The sequence below is a fragment of the Equus quagga genome, chromosome 11 (genome assembly GCF_021613505.1).
Source record: "Equus quagga isolate Etosha38 chromosome 11, UCLA_HA_Equagga_1.0, whole genome shotgun sequence".
Lineage (NCBI taxonomy): Eukaryota > Metazoa > Chordata > Mammalia > Perissodactyla > Equidae > Equus > Equus quagga.
Window position 1 is genome coordinate 82,405,894 of NC_060277.1, and position 25,294 is coordinate 82,431,187.

At 32.7% G+C, this 25,294-nt stretch overlaps 1 protein-coding gene across 2 annotated transcripts in view; it reads right to left on the reverse strand.

The window, feature by feature from the left end:
- The window catches only part of BRIP1 (BRCA1 interacting helicase 1), a 197,122-nt gene that overhangs the window by 101,554 nt on the left and 70,274 nt on the right, over window positions 1–25,294 (reverse strand). For both annotated transcript variants that reach the window (XM_046674510.1, XM_046674511.1), the window contains exons 11-14: window positions 21,337–21,488; window positions 18,787–18,952; window positions 18,529–18,669; window positions 13,134–13,295 (exon numbers count right to left, since the gene is read on the reverse strand). In XM_046674510.1, coding sequence (XP_046530466.1) covers window positions 13,134–13,295; window positions 18,529–18,669; window positions 18,787–18,952; window positions 21,337–21,488 — 621 coding nt within the window. The remainder of the gene's footprint in view (window positions 1–13,133; window positions 13,296–18,528; window positions 18,670–18,786; window positions 18,953–21,336; window positions 21,489–25,294) is intronic.

The following is a 25,294-nucleotide window of genomic DNA, read 5'->3' on the forward strand; positions in this document are numbered from 1 at the left end:
ACATTCTGATCTTAAATTTGTCATTAATAAAGACATTCATTAATTAAAAACAGAATTTCATTATTTTGTCTGCCATTTTTAAATCTTTAAACATTTTTCCCTTCTTATTTCTTTTTCTGGCTGATAATTTGCTTTAGCTGAACTCTTGCCTGCCTCTTGTACCTACATTATTAAACATTTTAGACTTCAAGAAGGTAAAGCAGAAGCTTGTTGGGAATGTAAACTATAACATAAGATTGATTACCTAAAAACTCATGGCATGTCAATTTACATAAACAACTCTAAGCATTCATTTTACAACTGAATTTGAACTGTATTCAAATACAGATTTTCATATCAAAAAGCTAATTTTTTCAGCTATTTACTTATATTAGAATACCAGCTGACCTAAGGAAAAGCAGAACGTTTACCCAGTTTTGTTAAAGGGAAAGTAGTAAGGGCACTGTTTTATTGTTAATTTAACTACCTAATTTTACCAAAGGCTACAAAAACATTGCATAATATAGATGCATACCATATTCCCGTGTGGGAAGATCTTATATTATCGTTTCCAGATAAACATATTTTAACGAAATTTTAATCAGATTTGTGATGAGAGTTTTTATTTCTTTTGTTTTGTTTGGGCTGATGTTTTACTGTTTAAAAAAGCTATTTTAATGAGGTATAATTTACATATAACAAAATGCATCCATTTTAAATGAACACCTTAATGAGTTTTGACAAATCTAAGTATCCAAGTAATTCCCACGATAATCAAAATATGAAACATTTACATTTTCCCAAAGAGTTCCTTTGTGCCCTGTTATGGGCTGAGTTGTTCTCCTCCAAAATTCATGTTAAAGCCCTACCTCTCAGTACCCCAGAATGTGACCATAGTTTGAAATAAGGTCTTTAAAGAGGTGATTTTAATTTTTACAGTTTAGCTTTTATGTTTAGGTACGTGATCAATTTTGAGTTAAGTTTTGCGCAAGGTTACGAGTTGTCAATCATTCATCTTATCCCATATGGATATACAAGTGTTCTATTTCCTGAAAAGACTGCCACTTCTCCATTAAACTCACTTGGTATCTTTGTCAAAAGTCAATTGACCATATACATGTGGATCTACTTCTGGACTCTATTTTGTTCCACTGATATATATGTCTATTCTTCTATCCATACCCAACTATCTTGATTTCTGTAGCTTTACAGTAAATCTTGAAACCAGGTATTTAAGACTGTCAACTTTTCTAAACTTTTTAAACGTCTAAATTATTTGCATTGTTGTGTGAATTACAGAATCACGTCAATTTATTTTTTTAAAAAGCCTATTGGAATTTTTACTAAGATTGGCTTGAATGTGTAGATCAATTTCAGGAAAATAGACACCTTAACAATACTGAGACTTCCAACTCAAGAATATGGTATCTCTTTATATTTATATAGATTTTATATATAAGCTTTAATTTCTCTCAGCAAAGTTTTGTACTTTTTAGCGTTCAGGTCATGCACATCATGCATATAATTTCATGCTTTTTAAATCTTATTTTAACTGGTATTGTTTTACACTTCATTTTCTAATAGTTCACTACTATCATAAACATACAATCTGCTCATGATATTGCCTTTCTCTAGACTGAGAACTTGCTACATTTAGTTGTCATTTCTCATAGCTTTTTTGGTAGACTCCTTAGGATGTTCTGAGTACACAATCAATGTCTGAGGAAAACCAGTTTAACTTCTTTTCAAATCTTTATAATTTTTACTTCTTTTTCTAGCCTTACTGCACTAGATACTGTATAGTTTTGAATAGAAGTAGTAAGAATGGACAGCTGTACCTTGTTTCTGAAAGCAGGCAAAAAAAGCATTCAATCTTACAACCTTAAACAGGATGCTGTTAAGTTTTTCATAAATCCCCTTTATCAGGCTGTTTTTTGTTTACTGAGTTTATATCATAAATTGGCATTAAATTTTGTAAAATGCTTTATCTGTAATTTTTTAGATAAATGTGGTTTTACTAATTTATTCTGTTGATGTGGTGACTTATACTTGTTGATTTTTTTTTTTTTAAAGATTTTATTTTTTTCTTTTTCTCCCCAAAGCCCCCCAGTACATAGTTGTATATTCTTCGTTGTGGGTCCTTCTAGTTGTGGCATGTGGGACGCTGCCTCAGCGTGGTTTGATGAGCAGTGCCATGTCCGCGCCCAGGATTCGAACCAACGAAACACTGGGCCGCCTGCAGCAGAGCGCGCGAACTTAACCACTCGGCCACGGGGCCAGCCCCTATACTTGTTGATTTTTGAAGACGAACTATTATTGGCTTCCCAGGATAAATCCCAGTTGTCATGATGTATGATCCTTTTTATATTAATAGGTTGAACTTATCAATTTTTTGTTAATGACTTTTAGGCCCGTGTTGGTCTACAATTTTGTTTCCTTGTAATGTCCTTCTTTGGCTTTGGTATCAGAGTTATGCTTGCCTGATAAGGTGGGAAGTGCTCCTTCTTCCTCTGTTTTCTGAGCTTGTGTAGTATTGGTAATTTTTCTTTTCTTTTTTTTTTTATAATATTGGTAAAAATTACTTAGAACTATAAGGAACTATAAGAAATATAATATACTTTCTTGATAGCATTCACCCATGAAGACATCTGAGCCTATACTTTTCCTTGTTAAAAGATTTTAATTAGTACTTAAATTTGTTCAACAGATATGTGATTTGACCTACCTGATTCTCATTCAGTCAATTTTAATAATCTGCGCTTTTCAAGGAATACGTCTAGGGATGGGCCCACTGGTGTAGTAGTTAAGCTGGTGTGCTCTGCTTTGGTGGCCCAGGGTTCATGCAGGGGTTTAGATCCCGGGCATGGATCTACATACCACTCATCAAGCCATGCTGTGGTAGCGTCCCATATACAAAACAGAGGAAGATTGGCACAGATGTTTGTTCAGGGCCAATCTTCCTCAAGCAAATAGAGGAAGACTGGCAACAGATGTTGGCTCAGGGCCAATCTTCCTCACCAAAAAAAGAGAAATATATCTATTTCATACAAGTTGTTTAACTGCTTAGAATAAAATTGTTGAAAATATCCATTTATTATCTTTTTAATTCAACAAAATGTGTAATGATGTTACCTCTTAATTCCTAATATTGGTAACTTTTTTTTTATCTTGACTGGTCTTGCTAGATTTTAAAAATTGTACAGTCTTTGGTTTCATTGATTTGTTTCTATTATTTGTTGGTGTTCTATTTTACTGATTTTTTTGTTCTTATTTCTTTTCTTCTATTTACTTTGTGTTTATTTTCCTCTTTTTATAGAAAAGGTGGAAATTTAAATTATGATTTTAAGATCTTTCTTATTTTCCTAATAAGCATTAAGCTATAAATTTCCCTCTAAGTATAACTTCAGCTGCACTGCATAAATTATGATATTTTCTATTTCCATTATCATTCAATTCAAATATTTCAAGAAATAATGGCTGAAAATCTCCCAAATGTGATGAAAGAAATGAATCTACAAATCCAAGAAGCTTAATGAATCCAATTAAGATAAATACAAAGTGACCCCCCACAAAGACACTTTATACTTAAATCGTCGAAAGAAAAAGAACGAAAAAAAAAAAGCAAGCAAGAGAGAAGCAATTCAACACATACAAAGAATCATCAAAAAGATCATAAGCTCATTTCTCATCAGAAACCTTAGAGGTCAAAAAACACTGGGATGATATATTTAAAGTGCTAAAGAAAAAAATATCAACCAAGAATTCTATATCTGGCAAAACTTTCCTTCAAAAATGAGGGAGAAATTATGACCCTTTCAGATAAACAAAAGCTGAGACAGTTGATTACACTAGACCTGCCCTACAAGAAATGCAATGAGAGGAGTTCATTTTGAAATCAAAGGACACTAGAAAGTAACTTTAAACTGTATAACAATATAAAGATCTCCAGTAAAGGTAAATACATCAGCAAATATGAAGCCATTATTATTGAAATTTTGGTTTGTAACTCTATTTTTGAATTTTCTACAGGATTTAAAAGACAAATGCATAAAAAATTATCATAAATATATGTTATCGAGCAAACAGGTATAAAGAAATAGTTTATGATATCAAGAACATAAAGATGGGGACAGAGCTGTTTACAAGTGGAGTTTTTGTACACAAATGAAGTTTAGTTGGTATCAATTCAAATCAGACTGTTATAATTCTAGGATGTTAGAGGTAATCCCCATGGTAACCACAAAAGAAATATCTATGAAATATATACAAGAGAATGTGAGAAAGAAATAAAAATTAATAACTACAAAAAAATTAACTAAACACAAAAACAAGGCAGTGATGGAGGATATAAGGGACACACAAGTTATAAGACACACAGAAAACAAATAACAAAATGGCTAAGTCTTTTCTCATAATTTTTTACTTCAGATATAAATGGATTAAACTCTCCAATCAAAAGGCAGACATTATCAGAATGGATTAAAAAAAACATAGTCCAACTATATGTTGACTACAAGAGATTAACTTTAGCTCTAAAAATGTGAAGGTTGAAACTGAAAGGATGCAAAAAGATATTCCATGCAAATGGCAACCAAAAGAGAAGTAGGGTGCCATTACTAATATCAGACAAAATAGACTTTAAGTCAAAAACTGTTACAAGGGACAACAGATACTATACATTGCTAAAAGGGTCAATTCATGAAGAACATATAACAACTGTAAACATACGTACACCAAAATCAGAGTCCCAAAATATGTGAAGCAAACAATGACAGAGTTGAAGGGAGAAACTGACAATTCTACAATAATAGTTGAGGACTTCAATACCCCACTTTCAATAATGAATAGAAACTGAACAGAGCTAAGTAAGAAAACAGAGTACTTGAACAACACTATAAATCAACTGGACCTAGTAGACACGTATAGAACACCACTCAGCAACAGCAGAACCACACATTTTTCCCAAATGCATATGAAACAATTTCCGGGAGAGATCACACGTTAGTCCACAAAACAAGACTTTATACATTTAAAAAGACTGTAATCATACAAAATATTTTTTCTGATCACAATGGAATAAAACTAGAAATCAATAACAGAAGGAAGACTAGAAAATTCAAACTACAAGGGAATTAAATAACACTTTTTAAACAACCAATAGGTCAAAGAAGAAATCACAAGAGAAATCATAAAATATCTTGAGAAATGTGAAAATGAAAACACAACATAATGATGGAAATGCAAACAAAGTAGTGTTAAGAGAAATGACACATTTTAAAAGAGAAAGAACTCAAGTCAATAACCTAATTTTACACTTTAAGGAACTAGAAAAAGAAGAGAAAATTAAACCCAAAACTAGGAGAAGGAAGGAAATAATAAAGACTACAGAAGAGATAAAACAGAAAATAGAAGATAATAGACAAAATCAACAAAACCAAAAGTTGGTTCTTTGAAAAAAATCAACAAAAGTGACAAACTTTTAACCACAGTGACAAAGGAACAAAAAAGACTCAAATTACTAAAACTATAAAAGAAAGTGGGAACATCACCACCCATTTTACAGAAATAAGGATTGATAAAGGAATATCATGAAAAATAATATGACACCAAATTGGAAAATCTAGATAAAATGAACCAATTTCCTAGAAATGATCTATGAAAACTGAATCATGAAGAAATGGAAAATCTGGATAGATTTAGAACTAGTAAGGAGATTCAATCAGCAATCAAAAAACTTCCAACAAAGAATATCCCTTGACAGGTAGCTTCACTGGTGAATTCTACCAAACATTTAAAGAATAATTAACAGCAATCCTACCCAAACTTCCCAAAAATTAAAGAGTAGAGAATACTTACTAACTTATTCTCTGAGGTTAGTATCATCCTGATAGCAAAGGCAGACAAAGATACTACAAGCAAAGACAACTACAGACCAATACCCCTTATAAATAGTGATGCAAAAATCCTCAACAAAATACTAGCAAACCACATTCAGCAACATAATAAAAAGATTATACACCATGACTAATTTATTCCCAAAATGCAAGAGTGATTCAACATACGAAAATCAATGAACGTAATACACAACATTAATAGCACGAAGGACCAAAAAATCACAAGATTATCTCAATTGATGCAGAACAACATCAATGACAAAAAACAACCAGTAAACTAGGAATAGAAGGAAACTTCCTCAACATGATAAGCAATACATGAAAAAGCCACAGCTATCACCCTTAGAAAAAGTCAAGGATGCTAGCTTGCCCTACTTCTATTCAACACAGTAGTGGAAATTCTAGCCAGAGTAATCAGGCAAAAAAAGAAACAAAAGACATCCAAATCGGAAAGGAAGAAGTAAACTGAACTCTGTTTGCAGATGATATGGTCTTCTAAATAGAATACCCTAAATTTTCAACAAAAAATTCTAGAGTAAATAAATTCAGCAAAGTTACAGGATACAAAATCAGTACACAAAAATCATTTCCATTTCCATACAGTAGCAACGAACTCCACAAAAAGGAAAGTAAGAAAACAATTCCATTTACAATACCATCAAAGAAAAAAATACTTAGGAATAAATTTAACCAAGAAGATTTGTATCCTGAAAACTACTAAACACTGCTGAAAAAAATTAAAGAAGACACAAATAAATGGAAAGACATTCCATGTTAAGTGATTGGAATACTTAATATTATTAGGACAATAATACTACCAAAGCAAAATATAGATTCAATGCAATCCCTATCAAAATCCCAAAGATATTCTTTTGCAGAAAAAGAAAAACCCATTGTAAAATGCTCAAGCAATCTTGAGGAACTCCAAATAGCCCAAAACAATCTTGAAAAAGACAAAGTTGGAGCAGTGACACTTCCTGATTCCAAAACTTAGTGAAAACCTAAAATAATCAAAACAGTAATGGCAAAAGGACAGATGTATAGACCACAGGAATAGAATAGAAAGTCCAGAAATAATCCTATAGTCAAGGGGTTTTCAACAAGGGAATCAAGAACATTTAATGGAGAAAAAAAGAGTCTTTTCAACAAATGGTGCTGGGAAAACTGGATATCCACACACACAAAACATGAAGTGGACCATATATTTATATATTACACACCATATATAAAAATTATCTCGAAATGGATCAAAGAACTAAATCTAACAGCTAAACTATTAAACCCTTAGAGAAAACACAGGGAAAATCTTCATGACATTGGATTTGGCAATGATTTCTTGGTTATGACAGAAAAAGTACAAATAACAAAAGAAAAAAGAGATAACTGAACTTCCTCAAAATTTCAAACTTTTGTGCATCAAAGGACACTAATAGAGTGAAAAAACTCATACAACGGGAGATAATATTTAAAAAGCATATATCTGATAAGGGATTAATATCTAGAATATATAAAGAACTCCTACAATTCAACAATAACAACAAAACAGACTCAAATATGAGGAAAGGATTTGAGTAGACATTTCTCAAAAGAAGATATACAAATGGCCAATAAGCACATGAAACATCACTAGCCATAACAGAGATACAAATCAAACAACAAGGAGATACCACTTCACATCCATTAGGACAGCTATTATCCAAAAAAAGAGAAAATAACAAATATTCATAAGGATGTGGAGAAATGGAAACCTTTGTGCGTTGCTGATAGGAATCTAAAATTGTGCAGTTGCTGTGGAAAATAGCACGTCAGTTCCTCAAAAAGGTATACATAATTATCATAGGATCTAGCAATTCCATTTCTAGGTATATATCTAAAAGAATGGAAAGCAAGGGGTCAAATAGATATTTGTATGCCAATATCCAGAGCAGCATTATTCACAATAGCTGAAAGGTAGAAAGAACCCAGGTGACCATCAACAGATGAATGGATAAACAAAATGTGATATATATATATATATAACGGACTATTATTCAGCCATAAGAAGGAATGAAATTCTGATACATGCTATAACATGGATGAACCTTGAAAACATTATGCTAAGGGAAATAAACCAGACACAAAATGTCAAATATTGAATGATTTCATTTATACAAGGTACCTAGAATAGACAAATTTTTATAGACAGAAACCAGAATAGAGGTTACCAGGAACTGTGGTAGAGGGGCTACTATTTCATGGCTACAGAGCTCCTGTTTGGGATGATGAAAAGTCTAGAAATGAATAGTGGTTACGGTTGTAACTGCAAATATATTTAATGTGGCTAAACTGCACACTTAAAAATGGTTAAAATGATAAATTTTATGTTATACATATTTTACTACAATGAAAAAAGAAATAATAAATATCAAAGGAATAGCTCAAAGATTTGAGAAGCGTCTGAGGTGTGGAACTGGAAAGTGAGGAGAAGTGGGGCAGGAAACTGTTGTTTCTCATTATAATCATTATTATTATTTAATTATGTATAAGAACTAATTTGATAAATTAAACTTTTAAAGCTTCAAATAAAATTACAATAACTCAACAAATCAAAAACTGGAGAAGTTTTTTATGATATGTATTATGGATATGTATTATGATTTTATGATATGTATTATGTACATGTAATATATCACATGTATTAATTAATTAATTAATTAATACATGTGATATATTAAAAGTCCATTCAAATCAATTAAAAAGATAAATATAGTATAAACAGACAATAAACAAAATTTTTTTTTTTTAATTAATGTTATGATAGATTACAACCTTGTGAGATTTCAGTTGTACATTTTTGTTAGTCATGTTGTGGGTACACCACTTCCCCCTCTGTGCCCTCCCCCCACCCCCCTTTTCCCTGGTAACCACCGATCAGATCTCCTTATCAATATACTAACTTCCACCTATGAGTGGAGTCATATAGAGTTCGTCTTTCTCTGACTGGCTTATTTCGCTTAACATAATACCCTCGAGGTCCATCCACGTTGTTGTGAATGGGCCAATTTTGTCTTTTTTTATGGCTGAGTAGTATTCCATTGTGTATATATACCACATCTTCTTTATCCAATCATCAGTTTCTGGGCATGTAGGCTGGTTCCACGTCTTGGCTATTGTAAATAATGCTGCGATGAACATAGGGGTGCAACGGACTCTTGAGATTTCTGATATCAGGTTCTTAGGATAGATACCCAGTAATGGGATGGCTGGGTCATAGGGTATTTCTATTTTTAACTTTTTGAGAAATCTCCATACTGTTTTCCATAGTGGTTGTACCAGTTTGCATTCCCACCAACAGTGTATGAGGGTTCCTTTTTCTCCACAACCTCTCCAACATTTGTCACTCTTGGTTTTGGATGTTTTTGCCAATCTAACGGGTGTAAGGTGATATCTTAGTGTAGTTTTGATTTGCATTTCCCTGATGATTAGCGATGATGAACATCTTTTCATGTGTCTATTGGCCATATTCATATCTTCTTTTGAGAAATGTCTGTTCATGTCCTCTGCCCATTTTTTGATCGGGTTGTTTGTTTTTTTGTTGTTAAGCCGTGTGAGTTCTTTGTATATTATGGAGATTAACCCTTTGTCGGATAAGTGGCTTGTGAATATTTTTTCCCAATTAGTGAGCTGTTTTTTTGTTTCAATCGTGTTTTCCCTTGCCTTGAAGAAGCTCTTTAGTCTGATGAAGTCCCATTTGTTTATTCTTTCTATTGTTTCCCTCAACTGAGGAGTTACAGTGTCTGAAAAGATTCTTTTGAAACTGATGTCAAAGAGTGTACTGCCTATATTCTCTTCCAAAAGACTTATTGTCTCAGGCCTAATCTTTAGGTCTTTGATCCATTTTGAGTTTATTTTCGTGTGTGGTGAAAAAGAATGGTCAATTTTCAATCTTTTGCATGTGGCTGTCCAGTTTTCCCAGCACCATTTGTTGAAGAGACTTTCTTTCCTCCATTGTAGGCCCTCAGCTCCTTTGTCGAAGATTAGCTGTCCATAGATGTGTGGTTTTATCTCTGGGCTTTCAATTCTGTTCCATTGATCTGTGGACCTGTTTTTGTACCAGTACCATGCTGTTTTGATCACTGTAGCTTTGTAGTATGTTTTGAAATTGGGGATTGTGATTCCGCCGGCTTTGTTTTTCTTGCTCAGGATTGCTTTAGCAATTCGCGGTCTTTTGTTGCCCCATATGAATTTTAGGATTGTTTGTTCAATATCTGTGAAGAATGTTCTTGGGATTCTGATTGGGATAGCATTGAATCTGTATATTGCTTTAGGTAGTATGGACATTTTAACTATGTTTATTCTTCCAATCCATGTGCAAGGAATGTCTTTCCATCTCTTTATGTCATCGTCAATTTCTTTCAAGAAAGTCTTGTAGTTTTCATTGTATAGATCCTTCACTTCCTTGGTTAAGTTTATCCCAAGGTATTTTATTCTTTTCGTTGTGATTGTGAATGGGATTGAGTTCTTGAGTTCTTTTTCTGTTAGTTCATTGTTAGTGTATAGAAATGCTACTGATTTATGCACGTTAATTTTATACCCTGCTACTTTGCTGTAGTTGTTGATTATTTCTAATAGTTTTTCTGTGGATTCTTTGGGGTTTTCTATATATAAGATCATGTCGTCTGCAAACAACGAGAGTTTTACTTCTTCGTTACCTATTTGGATTCCTTTTATTTCTTTTTCCTGCCGAATTGCTCTGGCCAGCACCTCCAGTACTATGTTGAATAGGAGTGGTGAAAGTGGGCACCCTTGTCTTGTTCCTGTCCTCAGAGGGATGGCTTTCAGTTTTTGTCCATTGAGTATGATGTTGGCTGTGGGTCTATCATATATGGCCTTTATTATGTTGAGGTACTTTCCTTCTATACCCATTTTACTGAGGGTTTTTATCATAAATGGGTGTTGGATCTTGTCGAATGCTTTCTCTGCATCTATTGAGATGATCATGTGGTTTTTGTTTAAACAAATTTTTTTTAAATAAAACCCACAGAACAATCAATCTCACTAGTAGTCAAATAAATAAATGAAAAAGAAAATACGTTTGAAAGCTTATTTTCTGTATCTTTTTTATCTTTTTTAGTTGAAAAGGTAGAAGTAGAGAAACAATCCATTCATTATTCCAATTTATAAATCTGCTAAAAAGTATATTTAACTGTTATAGTTTCTGTAGTCACACAACAATTTCAGTAACTATAAAACTAATACTGTGTTATATCTACTCCAAAAAATCAAATTAGGAGGTGATATTCCATTTATATTTAGAGTAATTACTTTCCTCCTATCAAGTGATATATTTCACCTCAATATACTAATAATTAGAATATATTTTTAAATTATCAAAACTGGCTAATGAAAAGTATATTGTGCGAGAACACTGGGACCAGAAGGTATAGTGCATTATTTAACAAATAGGTTGTTTTCTTTTCCACTGTAACTTTTTCATTGACAATTATATCATTGTCCATTTGAATAACTTTATATTAGATTTAGTTCTCCTCTATAAATACTAAGAAACAAATCACACTAAGCTTCTTCCTATCATATAAGGAAACATTCTGACCATGTCTTTGATGCCTAGCAAAAAATGAAATTGTTCATCTACTCAACTGGACATTTCCCGGCTTGCTTTTTGTGACTGTGATTGAAAAATATAAAAAGGTTTTATTAATGTGTTGAGATTTTGCTTTTCTTTAGTTTTAGGCTTAATTATTAGTTTTAACTGTTTGGTTATTAGTTACTAGTTATTAGTTATAACTGTTTGGTATAGATGTTCATACTGCAATAAATGCTTTCTATGAAGAATTTTTAAGATGTTTATGTTCTTTTTATTTATAGATATTCTTATAAAAAAACTATCTGATTAAATTTCTTCTGAAAGCAATTCTTTAAATTTATCTACAAGAGGACTAATTTACTGCATCTCTGGCTAACAAAGTATGTGTCTTAGTCCCATTCAGGCTGCTATAATAAATTACCCCAGACTGCGTAGCTCATACAAATAACAGAAATTTATTGCTTATAATTTTGGAGGCTGGAAAGTCCAAGATCAAGGCACCAGCATGGTCACGTTTGGTGAGGGCCCTCTTCATGGTTCTTAGGTGGCACCTTCTTGCTGTGCCCTCACGTGGTGGAAGGGACAAGGGATCTCTGGAGTCTCTTTTATAAGACACTAATCCTATTCATGAGGATTCTATCCTCATGACTTAAGCACCTCCAAAGGCCCCTCCTAATGTCATCATCTTTGGGGGTTTGGATTTCAACATACAAAGTTGGGTAGACATATTCAGACCACAGCAGTATGTATATAGACAGAAAGACAGTAGGAGAGCCAAAAGTATCACTATTGTCATTCAGATATATTACTTACTTATGCTACTATCCTTACATATATAACTTCCTATGAAAAAAGAAAAGGGAATACTGCTTCTCTACATTGGAATTTAGCTTAGATTTTGATAAAATATGATATTACTCTCAGGAATATATGTGGTATTAATGCTTTGAATATTAGCAGGATTAAAATACACTATAACTCAGTTTAACCTGAGAAAATATTAAAAGTCAGAGTGATTATAAAAACAAGAAAAAAAATGTTTTCTTCTAGCCAAACACATGAAGTAAAAAGATGGGCGACAAAGTTTGACTTTAGATTTAGATTACTGAAACATTCAAAAATGCAATTTATGAAAGTGAAAAGGAATGCTCCTTTTTCCTTCAGCTATGAAAATACCAAGCTGCCTCTAAGAATAAAAATCATAGGGGCCGGCCCCGTGGCCGAGTGGTTAAGTTCACGTGCTCTGCTGCAGGTAGCCCAGTGTTTTGTCTGTTCGAATCCTGGGTGCGGACATGGCACGGCTCATCGAGCCACGCTGAGGCGGCGTCCCACATACCACAGCTGGAAGGACCCGCAACTAAGAGTGTATAACTACGTACCGGAGAGCTTTAGGGAGAAAAAGGAAAAAAATAAAAATAAAATCTTAAAAAAAAAAAAATCACACATAAATAGTCTTCGCATATAACTAACGTTGCTTGAAGACTTTAGCTTTTAGACTTTCAAGCAAAACAGTGATAGAACAATCAGGCAGTATCATAATCAATAAATAAGTACAACAATATATAATGTTCAGAAAACTATAATTCCCTTGTTGCTTCTGACCCCAGGAAGCCTATCATGGAAATCCCACATAATTTTTTTAAAGGCAAAAGAAACAATAAATATTCCCTTACCTTGTAAGATGGCAAGAAACACAAAATTCCTTGGCTAACAGTCTGGCACACAGATAACAAAAGTGCTCCCACTTCATCCTGGAACTCAAATGTTTCCGTGCGCTGGAAGGTAGCACAAAGATTCCGACCTTTGGGGCCTGACCCAATGGTGCCAACCCAAACCTAGAACATCAATATGTCAGTATTAGAGTTAAGTCTAAACTAAGCAGGCAAATTAGCATTTAGTTGGAAGCCTTAATTATGTGTATGTCAAAAGAAGGTCAAGCAACAAGTTTAGAGGAAATTTGTTTTTACACTTGATCTTAGCCAAAAGGCCGAGAAGCAATGAAATTTGTTTTTACGTTGTAGGGGTTTTTTTCTATTACCTTTAATTAATTGTATATAGATTTAATCTATAGAAGTTTATTTTAGGCACACCACTGAATTCTTTTAGGATGAAAGCAAAAAGGGTTTTACTTATCTATTTCCTCAATACCTTTGCAAAATTAAGCATGTAACAAAATTTTGTTGCATGATGTGAATAAATAAAATCAATAAAGCAACAATGATTCCAAAATATTAGAGGTGAGGGCTGCTATGATCTGCTTTAGGTAAGTCTCTGAGACTCAACTAGGACAGGAACTACTCTTTCACAAATTCACTGGTGCTCAAAGATCTATGGTCACAGAAAATCAGACCCACCAACTTTCACATATTTGTAATTCCTCTACAGTCATACAGATCTAGCCTTAGCGTAGTTAATTTGACTAAAAGAAAGAACAAACTTTACTAGTAATGTAAAGACAATATACAAACACCTCGGAGTATTGAAAAGTGTAATAGTCCTATATTTAAAAATGATGTATGAGATTGAGGTACATCTTGCAAGATGACATCTGACAGATACCAGTTTAACCAACTTTTAACCAAATGATCAACTAGTAATAAGACAACTGATATTCTGTGTTTCCTGATATGATGCAATGGAAAGTAACAATATCACCTATATAGTATTCTTACCAAACTGTTTAACCTGAATCTTATCATAAAGAAACAATTGGATAAATCCTGATTATAAGATATTCCTCAAGACAACTGGTGATTTGAATTCTTAAAAAGTGTCATGAAAGAAAAAAAAGGACAAGAAAACTGTTTCAAAGACTAAATGAAAACCAAATGCAATATATAATGCTTGACTAGATCCTGGATTAGGAATAACAAAAATAAACAGGTATAATGGGAATAACTGAAGAAATATAAATATTGATTCTATTGTATCAATATTAAATTTCTTGGGTATGATCATGGTATTGTGTTTATGTACTTGTTCTTATGAAAGACATGCCAAACTATTAAGGGCAAAGTGTCATGATGTCTACAAATTACTTTCTAATAGTTTATCCAAAAATGTGCATTTTGGATACACATACATACATACATAATGCAATTGTTTACGTTCTGCCATATTCCTCTTCTCTCTTTCTCTCATATATGCCTAAACTAGGCAGCCAAATTAACATTTAGTTATGAGCCTTAATTACATGTATGTCAAATGATCAAGCAACGAGTTTAAAGGAAATCTATATTGAAATTATTGGGGTTTTTTTCTATGCAAAATATTAACAATCAATGAATCTAGGTGAAGGGTATAAAGATGCTGCTCACTGCATTAATACTAATTTTTCTACTTTTCTGAAGTTTGTAATTTTTTAGAAAAAAGCTGGGGGAATCATAAAGTATCTCAACATAATAAAGGCCATATAGGACAAATCCACAGCCAATATCATACTCAACAGTGAAGAACTGAAAGCTGTTCCTCCAAGAAAAGGAACCAGACAAGGATATTCACTCTCGCCACTCTTATTCAACATACTATCGGAAGTCCTAGCCAGAGAAATAAAAGGGACCTAAGTTGGAAAAGAAGTAAAATTATTACTATTTGTGGATGACATGATTCTATATAAAGAAAACCCTGAGGAATCCACCAAAACCTATTAGAAATAATTAATGAATACAGTAAAGTTGTAGGGTACAAAAATCAGTTGCATTTCTATACACTAACAATGAACTAGCAGAAAGAGAAATCAAGAATAGAATCCCATTTACAGTTTCAACAAAAAAGAATAAAATACCTAGGAATAAATTTTAACTAAGGAGGTGAAAGACCTAAACGCCAAAAACTGTAAGACATTATTAAAAGAATTTGAAGAAAACATAAAGAAATGGAAAGATATTCCATGCTCACAGATTGGAAGAATAAACATAGTTTCAATGTCCATACTACTTAAAGCAATCTACAGATTGAATGCAATCCCAAGCAGAATCCCAATAACATTCTTCACAGAAACAGAACAAAAAATCCTAAAATTTATATTGAACAACAAAAGACCCTGAATAGCCAAAGCAATCCTGAGAAAAAAGAATAAAGCTGGAGGTATCACAATCCCTAACTTCAAAATATACTACAAAGCTATAGTAATCAAAACAGCATGATACTGCCACAAAAAGAGACATATAGATCAATGGAACAGAAATGAAAGCCCAAAAATAAAACCACACATCTATGGACAGGTAGTCTTCGAAGAGGAGCCAAGAACATAAAATGGAGAAAGGAAAGTCTCTTCAATAAATGGTGCTGGGCAAACTGGACCGCCACATGCCAAAGAATGAAAGTAAACCATTATCTTACACCATACACAAAAATTGACTCAAAATGGATTAAAGATTTGAGTGTAAGACCTGAAACCATAAAACTCCTAGAAGAAAATAGAGGCAATATGCTCTTTGACTTCCGTCTTAGCAGTATCTTTTTGAATATCATGTCTCCTCAGGCAAGAGAAACAAAAGAAAAAGGAAACACATGGGCTTACATCAAACTAAAAATCTTTTGCATGGCAAAGGAAACCATCAACAAAACAAAAAAACAACCCACCAACTGGAGAAAATATTAGCAAATCATATATCTGACAAGGGGTTAATTTCCAAAATATATAAAGCACTCATACGACTCAACAAAAAAATGAAAACCTGATCAAAAAACAGGCAGAAGATGAGAACATTTTTCCAAAGAAGATATACAGATGGCCAACAGGCACATGAAAAGATGTCCAACATCACTAATTATTAAGGAAATGCAAATCAAAACTACAAGGAGATATCACCTCACATCCATCAGAATGGTTATTATTAAAAGACAATAAATAAGTGTTGGAGAGGATGTGGAGAAAAGGGAACCCTCACACACTGCTGGTGAGAATGCAAACTGTTGTAACCACTATGGAAAACAGCATGGACATTTGTCAAAAAATTAAAAATCGAAATACCATATGATCCAGCTATTCTACTTCTGGGCATTTATCCAAAGAACATGAAAACACTAATTCAAAATAGTGCACCCCTATGTTCACTGCAGCATTATTCACAATAGCCAAGACTTGGAAGCAACCTAAGTGCCCATTAAAAGATGAATGGATAAAGAAGATGTGGTATATATATACACAATGGAATACTACTCAGCCATAAAAAAGATGAAATCGTGCCATTCACAATCATAGATGGAACTTGAGGGTATTATGCTAAGTGAAATATGTCAGGTGGAGAAAGAAAAATACCATATGATTTCACTCATATGTGGAAGATAAACAAACACATACATACAGAAGACAGATTGGTTGTTACTGAAGTGGATGGGGGATGGGAGAAGGGAAGACAGTGGAAGAGGTAAAGAGATACATATGTATGGTGACAAAAGGAAACTAGACTTCTGGGGATAAACACTATGCAGTCTATACAGAAGCCGAAATACAATGATGTACACTCAAAATTTACATAATGTTATAAACCAATTTGACCTCAACAACAAAAAAAATTGGGGAAATCAACAAATGAATGTACAAACAAAATATACATACATACATTGGAATATTACTCAGCCTTAAAAAGCAAGGAAATTCTGACTCGTTACAAGATCGATGAACCTTAAAGATATCATGCTAAGTGAAATAAGCTAATCAAAAAAAGAAAAACAGCTCATAAATCCACTTATATGAGGTATCTAGAGTAGTCAAATTTATGAAAAGACAGAGTAGAATGGTGGTTACCAAGGGCTGGGAGGAGTGGGGAATGGAGAATTGTTGATTAACCAGAATAGAATTTCAGTTTTGCAAGATGGAGAAGTTCTCTAGGTTGGCTGCACAACCATATGAATATAGTTAACAAGACTGAACAGTATACCTAAAAATGGTTAAGATGGTAAGTTTTAAATTATGTGTATTTTACTACAATTAAAATAAAAAACAAATTTTTAAAAGTTGGAGGAAAATATTCTAATATTCTAACAGAATTCAGCTAAACAACTAGCATACCATTACTATTATAATTCAATGACATTACAGGTTAAATGTGCTTTTATGCACTAGATTGAGAACACAGAACCTATAACACCATTCTTACAAGAAAATATATACTAAATTTACTAATAACTTCCCGTATTTATCTGAGTCTCTAAAGAAAGCAACTTGAAAATGTGGACTATATAGTTTCCCTTCACTATTTTTTATGGCAGTGTTTCTAAACAGGAGCACACCGGCATTCTGGAAAGCACAATTCTTTGTTACATAGGAGCTTAGCATTCAATGACCCCAGCTACTAAATGCCAATAGTCCTCCCAAGTAATTGTGAGAACCAAAAATGTCCCTACAAATACACCTTGGTTGAAAACCACAGCTTTATAAAGAATTAGAACTATGTTAGGCACACAGGTGGTGTTTAGCATGTAGCTAACTGCTTTAAATTACTTCATAAAAAGAAACAGAAGGCAGATTGGCAAATGACAATTCAAAAGTTCCTAGGAAAACTAAAATAACATTTATATGGTACTGTTACAAAAAATTAAAATCTTAACTCTCCTTACTCTTAAGGACTCATAAGAGTACTTCTACATCATCTCAGATATTCAAACGTTTGCTGAACACTTGCTAATTAATGCCAGGTATTACTCTAAGAGCAGTGGAAGAATGGGGATGTAAAAAGAAGAATAAGGATACACCATAGTCTAATGGAAAAGAGAAACACATGAACAAATAATTATACAGTAGGAAATATGGTAAAGAACTTGAATTTTTGTTTTGTTTTTAATTTTCATGAAAAAACTAAAACTTCCTTAGATAAGGAAATTGCAATACAGTCTTTGCATCCAAAGTGCATATTTTTACTCAATGGGTTGAAGCAATGCTGTTTAATAGCATTTCCTTTTGTTGACATTATCAAGTAGCTCACAGATTTTCTTTTATTCTAAAACTGAAATGTTGAATTTCCTATCAGGATCAATATGCTTGTACTTCAGGTGCATTCTAATTTGTTTATATAGAATTATATTGAGGTAAAAAGACTGAGAGACTTAAAAAAAAAAACTAACCTGTGAGTTATCAATGACATGATTAGCCTCCATTTGGATAGTAAATGTAACACCAAGTTCTGATGAAAAGGATTTCATTGGTGATAATGTCCCAGATGTTAAAACAATCGTCCAAACTTTGCCATTAATATCTGAAAAGGCCTAAAAGAAAACAACATTAGATACATAAAATTATCTTTAAAAGAGACAAATACATTTATTTAATTGTTGGTATTGAGTAAGAAGACAGAATTTTCATTTACAACATAATAAGCTTACCACGGCTGGATTTAAGCACCAAAAGTTTAGCACATGAACTGCAGCTTTCTGTCGTAAACGTTTCTTATTTTTTGGTAGAGCAAAGAACTCATTTTTATCTGAAGGATCAGTCTGATTTATCCAAGAGTAAGTCTGTTGAATAGCAACTTTATAATCATCTGCAAACCTAGATGTAAATAAAATGGTAATTAAACGGCAAAACTTTATAAAACATATAATGTCTCAGCTATATACAATATAAAAACTGATTATATTAAAACTAAATTGAGAGTCTTGGTATCTTCCCACTCAAAGATAACCTTCTCCCTAACCAGCAACCCCCACCACTAATTAAATTCAATAATTCTGATACAAAATACGCCATTAAATCTTAGAATCAAACTCCTCTTACACAGATTAGACATCACTAACTATCCACTCCTTACCACCTCCTATCCCTAAGTTCAAACACTGCGTAAATCATGGCAGAGCCAGAACTAAAATCCAGGCCTCCTAACTCCTAGGCCAGAGCTCTTTGCACTCTATGTTAAATCATTAGTTACGCAACAGATAACTGTATTATTGTTAAAGAAACTAAAAACTGAGTTACACTTTCTTATTACATGAGAAAACAGAAAGATAATTTTTACTAAAAGTTTTAAAAATTTAGGAAAGTAATTATAAAATTGTTAAGTTCCTTTAAACTGTAGGTCTCAGTCTTCACCTACTTTTAATGAAGGTACTGAAGCACATGATCTCTGTGATCCCATGCAGCTTATAATTTCTTTCAATAGGCTTTCAAGAGGCTATAAATGCCTAGGCTTACACAGAATAAGATGTGGTATTCTCTACTACATCCTCACCATAATATTGACTGTTAATTTCGCTCTTAGAGAGATCAGATCTCAAAGCTCAAGTCAGGGACTCTAAATCTGTTCACAGAATTTTTATAAAAAGACTGGGAGCTAAAAACTATAAAACTCCTGGAAGAAAACATAGGGGAAAATCTTCATGACATCAGATTTGGCCATGTGTTTTGAATATACCAAAAGCACCAAAAACAAAAGAAAACATAGATGAAGTGGACTTGATCAAAATTTAAAAACTTTTGTACATCAAAGGACACTATCAAGGGAGTGAGCAGACAACCCACAGAATGGGAGAAAATATTTATAAAGCATATATCTGACATGGGATTAATATGCAGAATATACAAATAACTCCTACAACTCAATAACAATACCAACAACAACAAAAAAGCCAATTGAAAAATGGGCAAAAGACTTGAATAGACATTTCCTCAATGGAGACATACAAATGGACAAAAAGCACATGAAAAGATGTTCAGTATCTCTAACCATTAGAGAAGTCAATTAATCATTAAATCAAAACCACCAGGAGATACTACTTTATACCCCTGAGGATGGCTATTACCCAAAAAACAGAAAATAACAAGTACTGGCAATGATGTAAAGAAATTGAAACTCTTGCCCATAACTATGGGAACCTAAAATGTGCAGTTGCTGTGGAAAATAGTACGTTGGTTTCTCAAAAAGCTAAATACAGAATTATCATCTGATCCTGCAATTCCACTGCTAGTTATGTATCCAGAAGAAACTGAAAGCAGGGATTCGCAGTTACTTGTATATCAATGTTCAACTGCAGCATTATTCACAATAGGTAAAAGGTGGAAAAATTCTAAAGTCCAAGAACAAAAGAATGGATAAACAAAATGTGACATATACATACAACGAAATATTTTTCCGCCACAAAAAGGAATGACATTCTGATATGTTGCAACATGGATGAACCTTGAAAACATTATGCTAAGTGAAATAAGCCAGACACAAAACAACAAATGTTATATGATTCCACTTATACGAGATACCTGGAAAGTGCAAATCCATAGAGATACAAGTAGAATAGAGGTTATCAGAGGCTGTGTGGAAAGGGAAATGAGAGAGATTGTTTCATGGGTAAAGAGTTCCTGTTGGGGATGATGAAAAAATTCTGGAAATGGATATTGATGATGGTTGCACAACAATGTGAATATACTTAATGCTACTGAAATATACACTTAAAAATGGTTAAAAGGGTAAATTTTATGCTATGTATATTTTACCACAATTAAAAAAAACACTAAAAAAAATTACTGGAACCAGGTAGTACTATAACTTAACAAGGGGTAGTATGCAGGGAGTTGACTGCTTTTCATTTTCCACATTTCCCTAAATAGAGGCTTTATACAAGAAGAAAGAAAGTTTCTGACACTGGAAGAAACATACCTAAAGTATACTTAAGAGAAAAAAATGCTTAAATTTAGTCCTAGAGGACTATAAATTTAATGCTGAATTAATTAAATGTATTTACTGATTTAAATATTCATTTTCATTAATAAAAACTAATTTCAATTGATCTGAGTCTGTGTCAATAAGTAAGAGCAACACTTATACCACTTGTTTACGATTATCCCACGTACTCATAAAAATTAATATATGTTAAGCACATTCTAGCACCCAATAAAGCTAATATTTTTAAGAGGAAAAATACAGATCAGATATCTTCACTTACCTGCTATTTTGCCTAAAAAGATAGTCAAGCACCATAAAAAGTCCTTTGAGCATTATTTGAGTTGAAGCACTAATAATAGGTACTTCTCTTGACTCTTTACCATGAATTGGTAGGACTTTTTCTTCTTTTTGTAGGACAGCAGAAAAATGTCCCTATAAGAAATTACTATATTAAGTATACTGGGTGGGGGGAGACAAACTCCTCAAAACTATAATGAAACCCAAATGAAATACACATTAAAATTTTGGGCAAATATTAATACACAAGTGCTAAAATATGTTTTGGATTCCCATATATTCCGAAATTCTCTTCAGAGTAAATGACACTTTAATATTAAGTTATACATTTAGGAGGTCCATTACTTCTTCAGGCAATTAGGGTATTATACAGTGCCCTTCAAAAGTAATAAACTAGGGGCTGGCCCCGTGGTGTAGTGGTTAAGTTTGCGTGCTCCCCTTCAGCAGCCTGGGGTTTGTCGGTTCAGATCCCGGGTGCAGACCTACACACTGCTCATCAAGCCGTGCTGTGTCAGCCACCCTACTTATAAAACAGAGGAAGATTGGCACAGATGTTAGCTCAGGGTCAATCTTCCTCAGCAAAAAGAGGAGGATTGGCGGCAGATGTTAGCTCAGAGCTAATCTTCCTCAAAAAAAAAAAGAAATAAATTAAGGAACTAAATAAAAATGTAACAAATGGTTTCTCCAGGTAGCTTAAAAGGGGTGCTAAGCCACCTAAATGAATTATTCCCTGAGTATGACTATATGACAAGCAAAACTAAAAGAATGACTCAAGGAAACAATATATGCTCAATACAAGATGTATGTTAACTGCCTTCTTAGTTTTTACATGGCTCCTAAGTTTTAATATGGATGGAAGTGTAGACATTAAGATAAAATTATAAGAAAAAAGAAAAGTATGTTTTCCCACATTATGAAAGAGAAACCTGAATATTGAAGCAATAAAAGATATTGGTGCCAACTTTGACGTTTGACAATAAAAGATGTGCTCAGTGAAAATAAAGTGGGAAAACAGTTCAGAAAAACGACAGATAAATTTTAATATTCAGATATATTATGAAATAATATATGTCCATAAGAGTAAAATTAGTCTCCACTGAAAAACATTAAGGATACAAATAGAAATATTTTTCAAAAAGAAACAAAGAATGAAAAAGACGCTATGAACATGAAAAATCATTCAGTGGTACAAATTATTAATGAAAAACAAGTATTAAATTGTTCTTTTAAAAAATCAAGCCACCTCAGCAATACCTTCTATGAAGGCTACTATTTCTCTCCAACACTGGCAGAATACTGGCAATTTATTCTATAACACTACAGAACTGAACTACTGAAGGTGAGGCACTGTACTAAAAACGGAAGGACTGAATGAACTTCTGCATACTGAATCATGAGACTACTCCAAGGTCACTTCTGGCTAGGTTACCCAAACATTGACAGCTGGGCTTATAGATGAATAGAAAACCAAGAGAATGGGAAACACACACACACAGATAATTATTACTTCACAGGAAACATAAAGTTAGATAAAAAAATCAATCAAGTAAGTTTCATGACATTACTATCACATGATGATATACACACTGAACATTAATATAATTGTATGGAGAGAATGGAGAGTGGAGAAAGGGAAAGAAGTAGGGAGGAAAAGTAGGAAGAGAGGGAGGGATGGAGAGAAGAAAAAAGAGAGAGTGTATGTGTAAAGGAGCTAAATCATCATCATATTTAATAGGAAGTCAATAGAGAACATCTAAATTGAAAACTCAAAAGTAGCTGAACCCATATGTTATTCAGCAAATTGGGGTTAAATAACAGAAGAAACCACTATAAAAGTTAAAAGTGCCACTGGGAAATGAAAATTGGGATTGAGAAGGAGAGGGACAGATGAATGCTTTTCTTGATAATACTAATTGACTCTTTAAATTATGTACATATGTTACTCTGCTAAAAATTAAATTCTAAAAAATTTAATAATCACAATGATGAATTTCTTAAATAACTAGGATTAGAGGAAATTTCCTTAACCTAGTAAAAATAATAACAAAAATCCTAAAGCACCCATAGAATAAGAAAAAGAATTTGCAAATCAAATATCCAATAAAGTGCTAATATCCAGAATATATAAAGAACTCTTTGAGATACCACTTCACTCCCCCTAGGAAGACTGTAATAAAAAAGAGACACTAACAAGTGTTGGCGAGGATGTGGAAGAAATTAGAACTCTCATAAATTGTTGATGGCATTGCAAAATGGTGCAGCCCCTTTGGAAAACAATTTGGCAGTTCCTCAAAAAATTAAACACTGAGTTACCATATGGCCCAGCGATTCCACTCCTAACTAAATACTCATGAGAACTGAAAATATATGTCCACACAAAAATTTGTACATGAAAAGTCATTGTACCGTTATTTGCAATAGCCAAAAAGTAGAAACAATCCAAATACATCAACTGATAATGGATAAACAAAATGCAGTATATTCATACAATGGAATATGTTTTGTTAATAAAAAGGAATGAAGTGCTACATACTACAACATAGATGGACATTGAAAACATTATGCAAAGTAAAGAAGCCAGTCATAAAAGATTACATGCTGAGTTTCCATTTATATACAACATCCAGAATACACAGATTCACAGAAATAGAAAGTAGAACAGTGCTTTCCAAGAGCTTAGGGAGAAGGAAATGGGGGAAACAGGCACAAAGTTTCTTTCTGAGGTAATGAAAATGTTTCAAAATTAGATACTAGTGATGGTTGCACAACTGACTATACTAAAAACCACTGAATACTTTCAAATAGCGAATTTTATGGCATGTGAATTATATCTCAATCAAGCTCCTAATAAAAAATAAAAATAATGAATTTTTTTTAAGTACAGTAGACATATTACTAAATAGCATAACACTAGTGGTATAGTTCTTCTAAAGTAAACACTTTAAGACTAGGATTTTTTTTCACTGCCTGTGATGAACAACAGTGGAAGTTTAAGCTAACAAAGCAAGAAACAAATAAACTGTGAAGGAATTGGAAAGAGAGAAAATAGTCCGTACTCATAGACAGCACGATTATCTACATAGAAAATTTAAGAATCTATAGACAAACCTATAAGGGAGTTCAGCAAAGTGGTTGATTACAAGATAAATAAATAAAAATCAACTACCATTCTTGTACAGCAATAATAATTTTAAAATGCAATTCTTTTAAATATACCACTTGAAAAAGAAACAGAAACTTTAACTTACTCAGGAATAAATCTAACCAAAAGCACCTAAGACTTTTAAAAATAAAATTATAAAATTTTATTGGAAGATATAGAGGAAGAGATAACAAATGAAGAATTATATCTTGCTCATGAATGGAAAAACTCCATATTGTAAATATGTCAATTCTTTCTAAATTAATCCATTAATGCAATGCAATTCCAATCAAAAATCAGATATGTGGGAGACTGGTATTGAAAATCAGAGGGAAATGGATGGACTATTTAGAAATTCACTGTTCACACAGGAAATAAAATAGATTCCCTACCTTATAACATAAACAAAAATGAATCACAAGCTGATTAAAAATCTTTATTAAAAAAAACTTAACATTTTTAGAAGAAAACATAGCACAGGAAAGATTGCTTAAACTTAACTCCAATACTACAATTCATAAAGGAAAAAACACTGATGAATTTGAATGCACTAAAATAAAAAAAATTTGGAAAACATACACCATGAATAAACAAACCATAGAATAATATACATGCAATGCAATAAGCAACAAAGAATTAGTATTTAGAATACATAAAGGAAATAATGAGAGATATACACAAAGATATTTTCAAGAATGTTCATATCAGAATTGTTTCTTATTTTGGGAAAACTAGCAACAAGCTATATTTCAAATGCCACATTAATCAAATAATTTAGAATATGTGCACTCACAAGAAA